General features: G+C 42.8%; 1 protein-coding gene across 2 annotated transcripts; it reads left to right on the top strand.

The window, feature by feature from the left end:
- The first annotated feature begins 2,554 nt into the window (after positions 1-2,554).
- Positions 2,555-14,930, top strand: RBM24 (RNA binding motif protein 24). 2 transcript variants are annotated; one of them, XM_046641373.1, is made up of 4 exons: positions 2,555-3,579; positions 4,669-4,792; positions 6,243-6,297; positions 12,806-14,930. In XM_046641373.1, the coding sequence occupies exons 1-4, from the start codon at positions 3,412-3,414 to the stop codon at positions 13,152-13,154; spliced, it is 696 nt and encodes a 231-aa protein (XP_046497329.1). In that variant the 5' UTR covers positions 2,555-3,411; the 3' UTR covers positions 13,155-14,930. The 2 variants fall into 2 exon arrangements, with proteins under 2 accessions (XP_046497329.1, XP_046497328.1); XM_046641372.1 differs by having other exon boundaries at positions 2,558-3,579; positions 12,778-14,930.
- Positions 14,931-18,638: the final 3,708 nt, after the last annotated feature.

Here is an 18,638-nt window from a genome sequence, read left to right as displayed (position 1 = left end):
AGATTTTATGGCCCCAAGGCTACATGGTCTGATGGCTCAGGTTCATAAATCCACCAAGAGTGGATCTCGCAGTTGTAACTGTACCCACCTTTGTGCAGATGTAAAACAAAGCCCACAGTGTCAATAATGCCTACATCGCTAGCACAGTGCCTGCCTGTCTGCCTGTTGGGGGCGCTGGATGGTTTGTCAAGAAAAGCTGAGTATGAATGATGGCTTCTCTTTAAATTGGTTTGGAAAATAAGGAATCTCCATTCCTCTTCACCATCGTCCTCAGTGTATCACCTCACACCGGATTATTAGCAATGCTTTAATTATCTTTGGAATTCAAAATCAGGGATATCCAGGCATCACTTCATACAAAATGAACAAAGTTGCAACGCAAAGCTATCAAATATTTACTGCTCGATTGAAAGAATAAAAGCACACCAACAGGGTTGCATGGGGTAGAGGGAGGGTGGCTGCAGTATTTTCTCTGGGACTACGGCAGGGAAGCACCTTATTTCCAGAAGCCGAGTTCTACAACACAGGTAGCCCAACCTGGGATCAGAATTTCCTTGTAGATCTCACCACTCTACCTAGTGAACATCCACCCTGCTGGCTACACTCCCAGACTCCCGCTCTCTCTGATATCATCACAGTCTCCTCCAGGGTGGGCTCCCCATCCGGGCAGAAGAGAAGTGAGACAGCCAAAGTCACTCTTGTCTTTAAGCCTTCTCTGTAAGCAGCTTCCCCTCACAAAAAAGTTTTTGCCTGAGCCTCATCTAAGTACAATAATTCCGAAGTGACACTGCAAGATGGATGTTGAATATTAAAAAACATGCCTCCTCTGCTTCATGGCCTGCTTTGTTTTTCTAATTTTTAAAAATTATCTTTCATCATACCAGTACACAGAGTCCCTTTTAAACCTGTACTTTACTTAAGCAAAGAGAAGAGGCTGTTGTTTACAATTTCACTTTCTGGCTCTCATATGCCTGTAAAATATTTTTCTTCAATTGGACTTTAAAAACATTTTTCAAAAGAACTTCAGATTTCTTATTTCTCTCTATCTCCCACTGGGGGTTCACACTTAAAGAAACTGGGGACCTCAAGAGGCCAACCTCATGCAGACGTCAGCAAGATGAAAAACAGAATTTAACATTTTGCACAAGGATATTCGCATTCCCATTAGCTTTTGCAAATGCAACATATCTCATCCTCTTGGACTGACTGCAGAGGTGCCCTGGAAAGAGAAACAGAAGTACAGTATCTGCCTCTCTAGTAGGTTAACATATTGAACTGCTTTAAAGGGAGGAAATGGTATGGCCCAGGGGCAATTAATGTATGGATTTCAGCAGACACTCTGGGCAGAAATGACTTAAAAGCAAATTGTGCCCCAAAGATGGTGGGTGAAACATTCGGCTCACATTATCTTCATCCAAACCCAAATATGACAATGATTTTACAGCTTAATTGAATGCACTCTTGGGGCTGGCGCTGTGGCATAGTGGTTAAGTCAGCGTGCTCCACTCCATTAGCTGGGGTTTGCAGGTTCGGATCCCAGGAGCAGACCTAGCAAAGGTCATCAAGCCATGCTGAGGCAGTGGTCACATAGAAGAACTAGAAGGACTTATAATCAGGATATACAACTACATACTGGGGCTTTGGAAAGAAAAAAAAAAAAGAGTAAGACTGGCAACGGATGTTAGCTCAGGGCCAATCTTCCTCACCAAAAGAAAAGCACCCCTTTAGAAAAAAATTTAAAATGCCCTCTTGATAAGAAGTTGCAAAAAGCTGATATAAAAAAATAAATATCTATGGGGTGTACCAAAGTCTGTATTTTCTACAAATGCTTTAAACGTCTGCTGCTAGAAACCAGTAGTTATGCAACAAGCTGATTTCAAAAATTACACCTTTTACAATTACATCCTGATAAAACAGTTGGGGACAAGTCACTAAACATTCTTGCAATTCAAATAGAAGGAAATGGATTAATTCTTTGCTTAGAAAAAATAAAAAGACGATTTATGATGAGAAATCTGTACCAATCTTCCCAAATAGTTAGGGAGGAAACACAAATTTGGTGACTGTGGGGACTAAATTACTAATTTATGGTCCTGTGAAACAGAAGGCGGTGCCTGATAGACTTAGCTGTCTACTGTTACTTAGCTTGGCTGAGCCGTGAGCAATTAAAGCTAATGGTTGCCCCCAGCACACCCGAGCGCTAGACCCTTTTTTTTTTTTCCTGCTGTCTCCTCCTCGCTGGTTCTCCCCAGGACGGGATCTTCGGGGTCAAGGAAGGTTAGGGGCTCCCCTTCTCACGCTCCAGACCCCAGAGTATCCAGCTCAGGTATCGTTGGCCGAGCTCGTTGGCCCTCCACGTCTGGGAGGGAACTAGATTTCCAGCGAACCGCCCCAGGCCTCCGGGCCCCCAGTCAGTCCAGGTCGCCGGCCCCGTCACCGTGACAGAGCGCAAAGAGCTCGTCGTTTTGGAAAGCGACGCAGCTCCCTCCTCGGGCGCAGTCCTCGCGCCCTAGGTCCCGGCTGGAGCCACGCCCAGTCCCTAGGACTTTGAAGGGTTAGGGCAGGCGCCGCCGAGAGCAAGGCCGCCTCCAGCCATCCCCAGCCCTACCCCAGCGCCGGCTCCAGAGCCCGAGCCCGGCGGCCCAGCGCCGCGCCGCGCCGGGAGAGAAGCAGCTGTTCCCAACAGCTGGGGGGCGGCGGCGCCGGGCGCCCCAGGTGCGGCCGCGGCCAATCGCAGGCGTCCGGCCCGCCCCCTCCCCAGCCGGGCGCCGACCCCCGGCCCGCGGGGGAAGGGAGCAGAGAGGTGGAGAGCCGTGCTCGCCACTTGTCTTCCAGCTTCCGCGGCGGGAGGGACAGAGCCGGAGCCGAAGCCGCGCGGAGTCCCCCAACCCTGGCCCCGCCGCCGCGCCCCCCCGCCCGCCCGCCCGCCTCCGCGCCGGGACGCTCCCACCGCCGACCCTACCCACGCCCCACCCAAGACACCTACCTAATTTCTAGGAAGGAAAAATCTACCTCTGAACGCACCCCGTTCTTCGCCTAAGGACCACCCTCTCTTTTCATTTTTGGCCTCCCCGCCGGGTGAGTGGAAACCGCTTGCACATTCTACAGAACCGGATCCTAACCCAGACGATCCGGAGAATTTGTACCGTGACCGGCAGGGGGGGCGGGAGGAGAGAGCGAAGTCAAGTCTCCGGGGCCGCTGGCGACTTCGGAAGCCGCGCGCCCAGCGCCCTCGGCCGCCCCCGGCCGCTCGCCCCCGCCGCGCCCCCGCCCTCGCCCACCGGCTCGCCCTTGGCCCCCGGCGGCCGCGAAAGGGTGCGGGAGACGCGGAGCCGGAGGAGGAGGCGCAGCCGCTGCCCGAGCCGCAGCCGCAGCCGCAGCCGGAGCCCGAGCCGCGGGGAGGGCGCGAAGATGCACACGACCCAGAAGGACACGACGTACACCAAAATCTTCGTCGGGGGGCTGCCCTACCACACCACCGACGCCAGCCTGCGCAAGTACTTCGAGGTCTTCGGCGAGATCGAGGAGGCGGTGGTCATCACCGACCGGCAGACGGGCAAGTCCCGGGGCTATGGATTTGTAAGTTGCGCGGACGTGGTGCGGGGGGTGGGGCGACAAAGAGCCCGGCGGGGAAACCGAGGACCGCGGGGGCGGCGAGGGACGCAGTGGCGCTGGACTCCGGGGGGTCGGAATTTGGAGTGAGGGGCTCGGCGTGACCGTGGGAGGAACCCCGCGGGCGTGAGCGGCGCTGCCGGTTCCCTCCCTGCTGAACTGAAAGTTTGCGCGCGGCGGAGCTGGGGAGGAAGGGCCGGCACCCGCCTTGCTGGGTTCCGAGGGCACCGAGCGCGATGCGGTATCGGGGGACAGGCGGAGCCGGGTGGAAGGAAAGAACTGTAACGACTGTTGGATTTGGGGATGCGGAGGGTTGGGAGGGAGGGGCCGCAGTCCCACCGAACTGCACTCCCGGGTTGGAGGCCGGTCGTTAAGCGCACTGTTGCTTTGTGAAAATGCGTGTGTCTTTTGGGGTCCGGCTGGGGCAGGGAGGGGACACCCCAGGAGGTCTAGGGCTCTTCCCCTATGCCACCCCCCCTTTTTTAATTGCAAAGGTGGGTTCTTTAAAAAGATGATCCTATGGTTCTTTGCCGAACTGAAAGAGAGCATATTAAGCTTCCTAGAGATTTAAGCGTACAAATTCAGCTGCCTAAGAACAGCCCCAGAGTTGGACAATAGCTATTGTCGTTGGGAAGTGTTTGCGGGTTGTTGGGAGCACCGGGCGGATGTGAGGCTGGACTTTCTTTCAAGCAAACAGTTTTTCTCTGGCCGGGTAGGGACCTGGGAGGGCAGTCCGAGGAGGAAGGGTGAGGAGTTCGACGACGGAATTCAGGCTTCCAAATCTTTGCTAGGCCCTCCTAACACCCTTTAGTCTGTGGGGAGGGCGCGGGGGGTGCGTGGGAGGGTTCTTTCTTCCTTCCTGTTTTCTTTATTCTTTTTTTTTTTCGATGGGGGATCGAGGAGTAAGTTCTAGCAAAAAAAAAAGAAAGAAAGAAAATGTTTAAGAACCCCCTCAGTTTGATCATGAACGACTTCTCCAATGTGACTCTTAGTTTCCTTCACGGATTGATTCAGAGCTTTGTGTGTATGTCCTGTGTGTGTGTGTGTGTTGCTAAGGTCACCATGGCCGACCGGGCTGCTGCCGAAAGGGCCTGCAAGGATCCCAACCCCATCATTGATGGCAGGAAGGCCAACGTGAATCTGGCATACTTGGGAGCAAAACCACGGATCATGCAACCAGGTGAGAAATGTCCCTCTGAACCCTGCTCCCCACCCCCACCCCAGAGACCTCCACTTCCCAATAGAGTGAATCTCTTCTTCAGAAGACGTTGATTCCCTGAGAATCTGTAGATGTGTGTAGTGAAGTTGAACCATGGCTGGTTATTCTACCAGGACGTTAAAGATAAGTGAGAGCTGTAAACACTCCTTTCAGGACTTGAAATGTACCTATTTGCAAAAATAGATCTCGGGAGTCTGGACAGTTTGTACATACCCAGACTTCGGCTTGATTCATTTGTTTCCTATCCAACATGTGGTCAGAGTCTGCTCTCTGTTTTCCGGTTTTTAGCCGCTTGTAGATAATTCACGCGTGGATTATATGGGCCAAAGTTGTCAACTCCAGCTGGCTATACTTCAATACTTCGTGTTGTCTCTCCTTTTGCCACCAGTTGCCCTGTGCTCAGAGCAGACAGCCTGATTTGAACGCTGACCCAAGAGAAGCATGGGCTGGGGGTGGTGCCTGGATGGTAAATAGTTAACATGAAATCACAGAATATTTAGTAATTGAAGAAAATAGAGAGAATTTCACATACTCCAGGACCCTCCAGTTATGGATGAAGGAGCTGTTGCTTAAAGATGAGAAATGTTTTACTTCAAAGTTGTGTAGCTGTTAGGTACCAAAAGAGAGCAGTTTTGTCTGTGTGCAAATAGGACCTTTGGATTATTTACAACACTGCGCTTTGCATGAGCACAGATGATTGAGAGTTGACTATTGAGAAAATGTAAGCTTTTTCTCTGGTAAGCAACTTTGTTTGATTAAATCGTGTACTCTTCACTCTTAAGTCTTCCCATCTGAAATTTTGGAAAGAGGTTGACACTTGCATCCAAAAGGATTTATTAAGAAACTAGGTTGTCAAGAAAATGAGTGCATGTACAAATATCCATCCATGAGCATGTATTTAAAAGACATGTATTTGTCTAATACATTGTGTGTGTGTGTGTGTGTGTGTGTGTGTACTATCCAGAAAAGGAGTTTGTTTCTGTGAATTTTTTATACTATAATCTGTAAAAAAAAGCATTCCAGAATGTTCCAAATTACAGAGACTTTTTACAGATCATGGTTCAGAATTGTGGAAATATTTGTGACATATAACTTCATTATCAAGTCCTATTGTTCTTGGTTTCAATCCATGAGAATTCTTCCCCTGTCTAATTTTCTAAGGTCTTATTCTATGTCTGTCAACTAAACTTTGCAGATAACTTTTAATTTCCACTTGTAGCCAATTAAAATTTTTATTTGGACCAAAAAAATTAATAAAAATGATTTTTTCAAAAGTTTATGTAATACTTTCTCTAGAGTATCAAACAAATGGTTATCTTTTCTAAGTGAAAGTTGTGATTGCATTTGATATGTAGGAGGAATGAATGCCTAACCATGCACAAATAGAGAATGTGGTGTGTTTTATTGTTAGGTTTTGCCTTTGGCGTTCAACAACTTCATCCAGCCCTTATACAAAGACCTTTCGGGTAAGTTCATTAATCAGGCCCTTGTAAGTTTCAATCTGGCTATCCTTTGTTAACTTGCCTCTGTTATATATAGACAAGACCATCATGTCACAGAATGTTCCTGGTTATACATATTTATGTACATTTGTGTATTTTTCATGCTGATAATATAAATATTTTTAGATGAGTCAAGTTATCTGACCAAGTATGCAGCATCCAAACCAGACAAATTTTGAGCTTATGATTAACAAAACAAAACAAAAATACCAGGTATGACTTGTGTACAAGACGATTGTCTCCCAACACCATGACTACTGTTCAACTTGACTCAATTGTATTTATCTCTTTCTAACCTGACAGGGCTCGTATACAGTTAAGCTAACTGATCAGAAGGATACGATGATAAGAGGTGGAATAGTTCTGTTTGGAATTAAACTCTGTAACCAGTAGACTCAGACACACAAGCTCAGATGGTGATTAACGATGCATGGATGTTGGTGTTGTTGTTTTATTTTTCACAATAGTCAATAGACCTCCGTGTGCTTTATTTTATTTATTACAGTAATGAAGTGGTGTTGATAGCTAAACTGTGTGCTTTTTACTTAATTGAAAAGAGCTGTAGTGGAAGTGTTTTCTTTTCCTCGGGGAACGGGCTTTTTGTGTTTTTGATTTTGGTGGTGGTGTTGAGAAGTGTTGACTTTTGACTTTGCCATGGGAAGCAAAGGGCCTTTTTTTTTTCTTGCTTTTAAGCTGTAGCCTGTAACTTCCATTTAACCATATTTTTGTAGTGAGTGCTAAATTGTGTGATTTCCCTCTGTGAGAATACAGATTCATTGCCTGCATGACCTAAGTTTCTGTTTTACTGGGGAGTTTTCTGGGAATGGGGTTCTTTTTTTGCAATGTGAATCCACTTTCAGGCCTTCCAGTGGAAAGGTTCAACAACTCTCATCAGATTTCATTAACACTAGCTGGTTTTCTGAGTAGACCAGCGCTGTCACCTTTCAGACCTGACTCAGGTGAACAGCCTGCTCCTGTCTGTGTCCTCTCTGGTCCTGTGATTGCCAGCTTTCCTCATCTGAGCTCCCTATTTCCCTTCCACTCTGACACAGCATGGGCAGGACCTACATCTATTCTGAACACTTAGGGTCTTTTGGGGCTGTATTCTACCTGATCAACATTGCTGTAACTCTAATGCCAGAGATTTAAACTTCCTTTTGAAATATTCTAATTGTTCAAGAAGTGTTTTATCCTTTGCAATAGTTTCTTCTCTAGTGTAGCGCCTGAACATCTATATGTGTAACCAGGAAGGTTGGAATCTGTCTACATAGTTATCTACCTTCTGTGTCTCCAAAAATAGGCCAAAAAAAGTAACAATAATTTGACTTGGAAGAGTCAAGTTATATTTTCCATGAATACTTTCTTATAATCCTCCCTTTAACATACTGATACCTCACTCTTACTGCTAACTCTTACTTTTTTTCAACCATAGAAAAGTCTTCTGTCCCATGTGATTAGAAAGGGACCTCATATGTCCATAACTATTTATCAATGCCACATCCAAACCATCCTGGATACTGACACCAAATAGTGGGTTGATGGGTCCAACTACTTCTGTGGGTCCCCCCTCACTGAACTAGACTATAAGGTGAGATTGGGGAGGAGAACATACATCTTAAGTGATGGTGAATTTAGTCATGACCTCACACTAAATTGATCAACAGGTATTAGCATGTATTTAGTTTCCGCTGTGCTAGTGGGTCATGCAAAATGAGGAGATTGCACTTGAGTTTGGGAAACAAAACTAACACATACTCATCTGGAACTATTGATTGCTAAATTTCTTGGTATTGTTTTCAGTACAAAAGGATTTCAGAACAGCGAGACAGTAGGTGAGTTAGAGGAGTTGAACTAGGCTTTGTGGCGACTGGAACTGGACTTGAACCAATGGCTGTGTTCTGGACAGGTAGAAAGAAGATTGGACATGTCTGAGGGGTATGGGCTGAGGTGAGCATGAGCAAAGACGGAGAGGAGAAAAGCTTCAGTGCGTGGAGAAACCAGACTCTTCCTGGAGGCTCTGGAGAGCTAGATGCGGAAATTTGAACTGTTGTGGTAGTCCTTACAGATCCTTGAGAAAGAAAATAGCACCAGGAAACTAAGAACAAGCAGGGGAAAAGGTGGTCTATGGAAATTTTAAATCAAGCCTGTCTCGATAGTAACCTTTGTTTTTCCTCCCTTCTAATATGTGCTGTCTTTATAAAGGATGATGATCATTTCTGTTTGTATAAATTGTTTGAACTTGAGATTCTTATTAGAAATAGATAGCATTCCAGATGGACCAAGCTAGCCTTCTCTTTCTTTTTTAAGGAGTTCTCAACACTGCTCTAACTCCCAGAGTCTGTACCCAACAAATCACACCTGGTCATCCTAAATTCTATTTGAATGCCACATGCTCTTATTTTAGGCCTGGAAAGAAGCTTGAGAATTTTTAATTTTACTTGACTTGTTTGAAATTCTAGTAACTGAACTATTTTTTTAATGTGGTCCTTAAATGACCCCTAGATTACTCTGGGCCTTTAAAGAGAAAACCTTGGCCTGAAGGAATTTCTGATGTAACACAGGGGGCAGATGTATAGAAACTTGTGAATTTGCTGACTAATATATTAGAAATATTCTATGTTTGAAAGAAGCATTTTCTTATTGAAACCTTAAAGAAGGGAGACTCGATCTGTGAGTAGAATGTTCTAGGCTAGTGTAGATCAGGTTGAAATACAATTAAACCTTTATTCAGTACACCTTTAAGTGCTAAGTTTTATGCTAGTTGTGTTAACAATGTGCTAGGTATGATACTGTCCACTAAGGGGGACAGGAGGGACCATAACTGACATTAACTGAATATCTGCTACATGCTTGGTACTTTTACTGATAAGGGATTTCCATAAATTATATAATTTAATTCTCACAATAATTATTGGATGAAGCCACTGTTAATGTCCTTTTCATGGTTGAAAACACTGAGACACAGAGAGGTTAATTAACTTCGCATGGGGCCAGTAAGTGACAGTCTGGTTCTAGGTTCAGAATCATGGTTTACCTGACCTCAAAACCCATGTTCGTTCCTCTGTGTCAAGCTGTAGCCAAAAAAGACACAACCCCATTCTCTCTTGTAATCTAGTAAGAAAACTGACAAGCGCCCAGAAGGGCTGTCCATGTGGCTTCAGATAAGGGAGAGAGACATCAGGCTGGTGGGAGGATCCAGGAAGTCTTCATGAAGGAGGTAGAAATTGACCTAGATTTTAAAGAATGGTGAGGATAGGGAACTCTTGTTTGAGTACCTACTGTAGTCGTCATTGTAAGCTTTTCACATAGATAATTTTATTCAATGCACAGCAATTCAGGGTTGGAAATATTAGGTTCATTTCACATATGAAATAGATGAACCTAAAAGGTGAAGCAAATTCCCGAAGGCTCCACACGTAGTGAGTGCTGGAGCTAGGGTGGATCGGACTTGGATTTCAACAGGTAGAAATGGAGTGAAGGTTGGCCTCCCTGCAAGAGGGATGGTGTGAGGATCTAGGAGTGTGTGGCATGTCCAGGAAAGATTGAGAAGCCGTTGACTAAGTGTTTGGAGCCAGAAGCATAAAAGGCCTACCAAGCCACAGTTTAAGAAATTTGGACTTAGTCTGATATGATGTTAGGAGCCATAGGTAACTTGGAGCAAGCAAATGAGATGAAGACTTTGTCAGCAGTTTTGTGATAAGTTAGAAGAGGAAACCAGTTATGATGTCAAGAGTCACAGAGAGATGTCAGAGGGAGCTGAAGAGAAAGGGAAAAAAGGAAAACCTAGCAAATTGTCTTTGAAAAGTGCCCCAAGTTTTGTAACTGCTAGGTATATGCATTCTGTGATTAATTGAGAGAAAGGATGTTGGTAGGTATCCAGTAGGAGGGAGGTTCCCAAATCGCCTTAATGGGTTCCTTAGGCTATTAAAAGAACTCCTAATACAGGAATTGCTTCAGAAGTGCCACCTTACCCATTAGTCTGATTCTGCCCTCCTTCCTGAACTGAGATTTTTTGGGCTCCCCATGGTCTTCTGGGTTGTCTTTTCCCTAAGCCTTAAAGGACTTTAGGGTTTCATTCGTCTTCCAGACATCTTCTTACCCCTTGCCAGACTTCGTGTAGGGTTCTGATGTTCCAGGAAACTTTATACTCTCATGGATTGGCATTATCAAGTGAGAACTATTAATGGAAAATAAACGCAGAGACAAGAGTCCTGTGAGCAACCTGCCTATCTTGTAATGCATTCTTCACACACACACACACACACACACACTTTTGTCCTGCCTTTTTGTAGGCTAAACTTTTTTTCACTTAACGTCTTTCTTCAAAGATACAAACCTAGCAACCATCATGTTAGAACTCTGGGAGTCCAGGGGTTAATGTTTCCGTATCAGTGAGATTCATACTGGCTGGCCTTTGCCGCTGATAGACGTTTTACTTTGGCCTTATAAAGACATTTTACCCGCTGGAAACCCTTGTCGCATGACAGGATCAAAAATAGCCCAGCTGCAGCCCCTGCTGTCCATCACCACATGTAAACTGGCATAAGTATAGGCTCTCTTAGCCGTGTCTGCACATTGTGGCCACGGCGGCCTCCAGGGACAGTGTTTCATAAAGCCACACCTGTCGCTGTGAGTGGGCCAGTCACCTGACCTGCAGAGAAGTTTTGAGTGTGTGCATGACCGTGCGTCTGGTTTTTGACAAGCAATTAAGAACATCTCTAAGTGTCCTCAGAAACACTTGATGACGTCGTTTCTCCTGGCACTGGGAAAGATCTACGAGTCTAGTAAAATTGAGTGTATTTTTATCATTGGGGTCAAAGTTCACTACCCTCTGTGATAAATTCATCTTTTCCATGGATGTTCATTAATGAGTGCTTTCAGTGAAACTCTGAAAAGGCAAAGCAAAATCTATGTTTTTGAATATCTAAATGTGAAGTTTTCTGTTTTGAGTCCTTTAAAATTTGAAGATTGTCACTTGTGCTTGTACTTCTTATAAGTGGGCTTTGCCAACAACCAGATGGCATTATGGTGTCATATTTTTAGAAATGTGGAGGGTTTTGTTGGAGATTATTTTAAAGAAAGAAGAAGAAATCAGATATTCATGGTAGAGTTTTAAATGGACAGTAATGAATCGCAAGAGTGAGAATTGAGATGCATGGGTGTTTGAAAATACCTCTTGTGATTTATTTTTTAACAGAATTAACTTTTAAGTAAGGTCATTGGAGTATGTCTTGTATGTGATCTCTGAATGTATAATTTTAAAAGGTACTTGATTTTGTTTCACTTTCTTGAACTTTTGCAGGATAATACATAAGAGAATTGATTCGTAGAAAGTACTAGCAGGGCAGATTTTAAACAGATATGCTAATACATCTGTTTCTGTAGCATAAAAGAAATTCGTAGATGCGCAAAAAGAAAATGTTTCCTTACTCATATTATGATGTAAACCTTTTACGTTGATATGAATTTTGGAAATATTTAGCTGTATTTCCCTGTCCCTGCCTTTTCCCTCAACCTCATCCTTTCCCCCAAAACCCCTTCTGTCTGTCTTGCATAGAGATAAACAAGCTGGCTGACCTTCAGTTGCCTGATAGTCAAACAGGTTTGATTGACCCTTGTGTCCTTATGAATTTTATGGAGAAAAAGAAAGAAAGAAAGACAAAAAGCGTGCTGCACATCTCTTTGGGAATCACTGCCATGAGTGTTAATAGCATTTCCGTAGCTTCCCACAACAGCCTCTTGTGGTCGAGTGAGCCGCACCACAGTTCGTTGAAGTGTGATTCTGCTGTGTGTACCACACTTGTGAACTTTAAACTCCTTGTTTATTTTGTCGCCTGCTTCTTTTTTTATTATTATTTTTAATAAGGGTGACTGAGGTTGCAGAGAGATTAATGTGTGCTGAGTCTGCATAGCAATTTCAAGTAGGGTTGCCATGATAATAAACCTATGGATTTTGTTGAAATTTCTCTTTGTTTGGAGAAACCGGCCATCACCCCCACAGAACTGAATGATCTTGGATTCCCTTTTGAGTCCTATATTCACAGCTAAGAATTTTTCTATTTGCTCAACAGTTTTATGAAGGCTTTCCAAAATTTTCTAAAGTCTCACCCAATTAAGCATTTATTAAATACCTCGTATATGCGTAGCCCTCATGAACCTTGGATTATTTTCCAAACTTTTTCTAAATGATATTTATTGGTTCTAAATGAGCATAAATAAAAATTCCAGCAGGGAGGGGATCATATATTTGGTGTTGAATTCCCTTCGGGGCACTCCGTGACTTTGGCCATCGCCAGAGTGCTGTCACTGACCGCTGGAAAGCAGATATTGTGGCAACCCTATGCTTATAATAACCACTAAATTTGAGTTTGTCTTATCTCTGAACAAATCACGCACCAGATAGGAGGCCACCCCTGCCTGACTTTGTTTTCCATTTCTCAACAGGATACCTGCCCACTATGTCTATCCGCAGGCTTTTGTGCAGCCTGGAGTGGTCATTCCACATGTCCAGCCGACAGCAGCTGCTGCCTCCACCACACCTTACATTGATTACACTGGAGCTGCGTACGCACAATACTCAGCGGCAGCTGCTGCCGCCGCCGCCGCCGCTGCCTACGATCAGTACCCGTACGCAGCCTCTCCAGCTGCTGCCGGCTACGTCACCGCGGGGGGCTATGGCTACGCGGTGCAGCAGCCAATCACCGCGGCCGCACCTGGGACAGCTGCCGCCGCCGCTGCCGCAGCTGCTGCCGCCGCCGCATTTGGCCAGTATCAGCCTCAGCAGCTGCAAACAGACCGAATGCAATAGACCAGCCCTCTGATCAAAGTTGAATTTTCTCTTTCCCTCCCCGTTTCCCGATTTTTAGTAGCTAATAAGAGAGTTAACATTGACTTAACAGCTTTAAAAAAAAACAAAAACAAAAAAACAGCTATGCTATCGTGAAGCAGAATTTTTTTTTTGTATACTCCGGTAGTGTTCTAGATGAGAAAGAGGTGAGATCGAGGGGAGTGGGCGCAGTTGTGGAAATCAATCCCAAAGAGGCTGAGTAAATGAAAGGCCGCTACGAAATGATGGCAGGAGGAACAATGGAACTTCACTTTTATAAGGGGGTTTTTATTTTTGCTCTTTTTATAGTATCAGGGAAGCAAACTGCCTTTTACAAGTTAGAAAATGCATTTGAATCTAGTTGAACCAGGGAATACAGAGTGAGCAATATGTAGCTTGAATTACATTTAAAAGCAGATTTTTTTTAAACAAAATGGTGAAAGCACTGATTGTCATTTTTAGCAGTCACTATGGCCTCTAGAACTTTTTCAAGTAAGAAGGTAATGTTCTTACTCTCTCAAAAATGGGCATCGAACAATCAACCTAGGAGCGTGGCAGTGGGTAAAATGGCGGACAGGCACCAAAGCTATTTTCTCATCTATCCTGTGGATGAGTGGGACTGTGGAACAAGTGATGTGGAATTATTGGGTGCAACAGCTGTACAGACAATCAATAACACACACAGTTCTGGAAAGAACACATCACTTGTGCTTGTTTGATGAGCTTGTCACATTCTAATCCCTCTCCCCATCCTGTTTCAATTTTGGGAAACTTGTATCTGCTGGTGTCAGCAATTCTGATTCTGAAATAGGATCAGGCTCTTACTACGACAGCCTTCTCTTTCTATTTATTGTGTCGACTCGTGGCTTATGAATAAAGGCAGGCAAAGTTTGCAGACTCTAAACCCTTAAGAACTGTCTTAAGGACATTTATTTTTTTCCCTTTTTAAATAATTTTACACTTTTTAGTATCTATTTCAGAGTCATATTTAAAACTATTTATTAGTGAATACAGTACATGAGACAACAAGGTTACTGAGATTACAGTTCTTCAAAGGTTAATGATAATGTGGTTTATACTGTGCCTTAATAGTAATGCTATTTAAGATATTTATTTTTAAGTTTTACTATGCTGCACTCTAAAGGAAGGAACTTTAGATGTGACACTGTAAAATTATGTATTCATCTCATGGCATAAATTATTTAGTAGATCTAGATGTAGCATATTAAATATTAACCTATTCAACTAAAGATGTTGACTTGGATTTATTTAAATTCATATGTGCACTGTATAAGAGAGTACTCTTACATTAACACATTTTAGTTTATTTTAGTTTTTAGGTTTCTTTTTTTTTTAAACAGGCTATATTGCTAGTTTCATGCTTCCTTCTCTGATTTTTGCTCATATAAATCTCATTTATTGGTACTTCATTAGTTTAACACTATTATGTAGTTTTTAAATGCTGCTTTACATTTTTCTTCTGAAACTGCAATACTTGCAATTTTTATTCTTAAACTAAATTGAATACTATTTTACACTGTATTGGATTTTTATACTTGAACAATTTCATACAAGGGAAGACAGGTTAGCATTTTTATGGACTCTCTCCATTATCACTGGATTTACTTTAAGTATTCCCATACTAGACAGTGTTATGTAATGTAGACATGACTCTCCTGTGCAAATTATTTATTCATTGTGTATATTGCTTTATGACATTTCAGATCTTCTAATCTATTCACTTGTATTAAATATAATTTTTAAAAACTTCCGTTGCATTGATTGTTTCTAATTTTGTTGTAAATGTAGAATGATTTCTCTTAACTGGAATCATTGGTCATGAGTTGCATGTAACAGTTTCAGTGATCAGAAAGCTTCCCAGATGCCCTGTTTTTATACCTTTTAAGTAAATTTCATTGTCAGAATCCACCTTATATTTAGCAAGTAATATAGGTCATCCCCCAACAGTGAACCCTAAGGGACAATTCATGTCACTGAGAACTGGTTAACTGAAGATCACTGGAAAGCAGTGGGCTGTACGGGGGACCGGTCAACCAGAAGCTGGGGGAGCACAGTGACGCTGGGGTCAGGTCAAGTGAGGTTTGGGGCTAGACTCTACCACTTTCGAGCATTGTGAATGGAGCAAGTAGCTTTTTCACTTTTTAGGTAAGGCTTTTATTGACTTATCTATAATATTGGGGAAATAATCCGTGTCTCACGTGGTTATTTAAATATTAAATAAAAAGTAGATCAACTGCTTGGCACAGAGCCAAATATGTAGTAAGCACTTGATAAATCATCATTGGAACTGGTGGTAATGCTCTGCAGTGAAAGCTAACCAAAGAGGAAGTCACCTATTGGGATGTTTTCATTTTTTAAATTTCTGTCCACAATGATGTGGCAATATCTATTAAGGTGAGATTAGACAAATTAATGACTGTCTTATTGATGGTCTTAAGTTGTATAAGTTATGTTAATTATGGATTGGATTTTTGTTGGTCTCTTGATCTCAATATTTCCCAAATCCATGATATAATATCTTATTGAACTCTATTAGTTTTTAAAAATTATAAGCATCAGAAAGTTGTGATAATGGGTTCCATTTACACTTTCTACTTTATAGTAACTATCATCCAATTTAGAGCCATCACAATCTCAAACTTTAATTGCCTTTAATTTTCTAAAGAAAAATAAATACCAGCTTATCCATAGGGAGAGATATTATTGCACCCAAATTTTTATCTTAGATCAGTAATTTCTAAGTTATTTAATTCAGTCAATGCACCCATGATTACATTCTTCCAAAAGACATGTTCTACATTTAATGTTTCAGATTTATGGAAGGTCACTTTTGTGCTCAATAGGCCATATATTGATTGCTGAACTTTAAAATGAAACATTATTTGATTTATCAATTAAAAATAGGTCAGACAGTTCCGGAAAAAGCTTGTCAAAAACAGCCATACTCAGGAAAGCCAAAAGTCCAGCTACCCCTGGCTGTACCTTTCTTGGGGGGGGGGGGGGGGGTGGTCTTTCCTGTTCTATAATAATATCAATATTAGCAGTTATAGAGAGTGTAAGACTTTTCTTTATAATGCCAAAGCATACATTTCTAAAAAACAAATAAAAATTCTTAGTATCTAATAAAGAGGGGGAAGTAGCCACAATATAATGTCTACTTACATAGACAGGCTGCCTTTATTTGTGGAGTAAAGCAATGGGTCTGAGATCCAAAGAGCTGGGTGAGTCCTGCTTTCCTTACCTACAGCAGGGTGATCTTGAACCCCTCTACCCTGGTAAAATGTGAGTTAATGGTACACAACATAGCTGTTCTACCTACCTCTCAGGTTGTACTTAATAAGTGAATTAACTGATATAAAAGCATTTTAGAAATTTAAAATATTAGGCAAATAGAAATTATACTGAGGGAATATGTATTAATTTGGAAATTGATCTCAATTGTCTCATATTAAATCAACCTTCCAAAGAAGGACAGAATTGTATCTCATGATGTTATCTTTATTCTGTCCCAACCAAGTAACAGCTCAATTTGCTGCACAACAAGAGCCGCACAAAAATAACGTGGAAAGATGGAGAGATTGCCCAGATTGGGGAAGGAGGGGAGACGAGGAGATTACGGAATACATTTCTCTCACAGGGAAACTATATTTAGCTCCTTCCTCACTCCTGTCAAATATTGTTCTTCTTAATTACCTCTGAGGCCTGAACGTGTTCACTAAGATGACATCCTGAGGTTTGAAGGGGCAGAGGTGAAGAAGAACCGAAAAATAAATAAATGCATTTTCATGCTTGCTTTTGTCCTCTCTTCTTCAAGAGTTCCAGGCTGTTTCCATGGAAATTCTAACTTGTTTTGCTCAAGCACTTTGTACAGAAGAGGTTTCATTTTGGGTATTTGTTTGGAGCTGAATTTTAGACGTTCAATAATGACTTGGCTAAGTCATTTAAATTGCAGGCTTTGAGATCCCAGTCATAAATCAAAATGGGGAAGAAATCAGACGATACGTGTACAAGCACTTTAGAATTTTAGATTAAAAAAATGATATACATTTATGGCTTTGATATCATAAATTAGTTCTGTCTTATTACACAGATTTGGTCATTCTTGACCAACTTCTTAGAGAGAAAGTCTGTAAAATCCCCTTCTCTCCAGTCACTTGTCTTCTGGAAGATGAACGCCATTGCTTTTCTAAATCCAAGATGCTCCCACGAAGCTATTAATAAACTTTGAGTGAGTTGGAGGGTGTACGTTGTTTTCCACTTCGCCTCTGTTAGAGGCTAGTCTGATTACATTATAACAGGGCTTGAGTACCAATCGTTATCTCTTTTCATTTAATAGCTCAGATAATCTGTTCATAAAAGGGCAAGTATCTGAAACTGACTTCCAAAGCGAGTTTTAAATACAAAAACATAGTTTTGCCAAGTAGAAAGCTGCATTTTAGCTCTATTTTTAAACTATGCTCATCTGACAGTCCCAACCAGGTAGCAGCTTTACTTTCTAAATACTCTGACTCCTGGCTCTGCCGTCTATGCTGCAGGTGCCTCAGATGAGGTGAAAGGAGAGATAGTACATGCCTTTGGAGAATCTTAGGGTATGCATTTCCATTCTGCACTCACTCACGTACATAACGAGATGAAGGAGTGGGAGTCACGTGGGCCTGATCATGTGAGGCAAGGGCTTGCCACTAAGGGGACCACAGATGGAATAGAGGGAGAGGTGGCTTGTTGGGTGGTAGGAGACTTCATCTGGGGATGGTGAGTAGGGGAATCATTTAAAGGACAGTAATTACATATTTGGTTTTCTTCTGTTTCCTAGTTAAATAAAAGACATTTAGGGCAACAGCTGAGTTTTTGAGCTTGCGACTGTTTAGACGTTTTAAAACATGGAGTATATTCTTTGTAACTGAACACTTTTGGAAACAGACGGTTGTGGTACCTCTGGTAGGATTAGATAGAGCTTCATCCTGGACCTGGGGCCCCCAGGGACAGGGAACATTGGCATTCTTTTATCTTATCTGTCGTCACTTCCCATTTTAAGCAGACAAGCAAGTCAGGAGAAGGGGGAAGATTACAAAAAATGTACTTATCTTGCTATCCAGTATACTTTCCTTCAACTATTGAAAAGTCATTTGTGGCTGAGAAACTCGAGCTCTTAACGTCTGTACTTGCACGTGCTGTGCTGCTTCTGTCTTGATGCTGGTTGACTGCTGCTGATGGGCCTTTGGAGAAATAATGGAAAGTTCATGAAGGGATGTGAGGCAAGAGGCCTGCACCGCTAACCGCTAGCAACATACCACGTACCAGGTACTCGTATTTAGTCCTCTTAACAACATAAGGTAGTTAATAGTATCCCCATTTTTCAGACAAAGGACAGAAAATAAAGGCAGTAAGCAGCCTAAAGACACAGTGTCAGCATGGGGCAGAATCAGGAGTTCAAGGCGGGGTGGATGGAAACCAAATC

This window comes from Equus quagga, chromosome 15 (genome assembly GCF_021613505.1).
Source record: "Equus quagga isolate Etosha38 chromosome 15, UCLA_HA_Equagga_1.0, whole genome shotgun sequence".
In the NCBI taxonomy this organism is placed as follows: Eukaryota; Metazoa; Chordata; class Mammalia; order Perissodactyla; family Equidae; genus Equus; species Equus quagga.
The sequence above is the reverse complement of the archived record's forward strand: the minus strand, read 5'-3'. Positions and strand labels throughout refer to the sequence as shown.

What these genes read in the sequence shown, in the direction of transcription:
- RBM24 (XM_046641372.1), top strand. Translation starts at nt 3,412, where the DNA reads ATGCACACGACCCAGAAGGACACGACGTACACCAAAATCTTCGTCGGG. An exon ending in ACCACGGATCATGCAACCAG is followed by an intron (nt 4,793 to 6,242) that starts GTGAGAAATGTC and finishes TTTTATTGTTAG; the next exon opens with GTTTTGCCTTTGGCGTTCAA. An exon ending in CTTATACAAAGACCTTTCGG is followed by an intron (nt 6,298 to 12,777) that starts GTAAGTTCATTA and finishes ATTTCTCAACAG; the next exon opens with GATACCTGCCCACTATGTCT.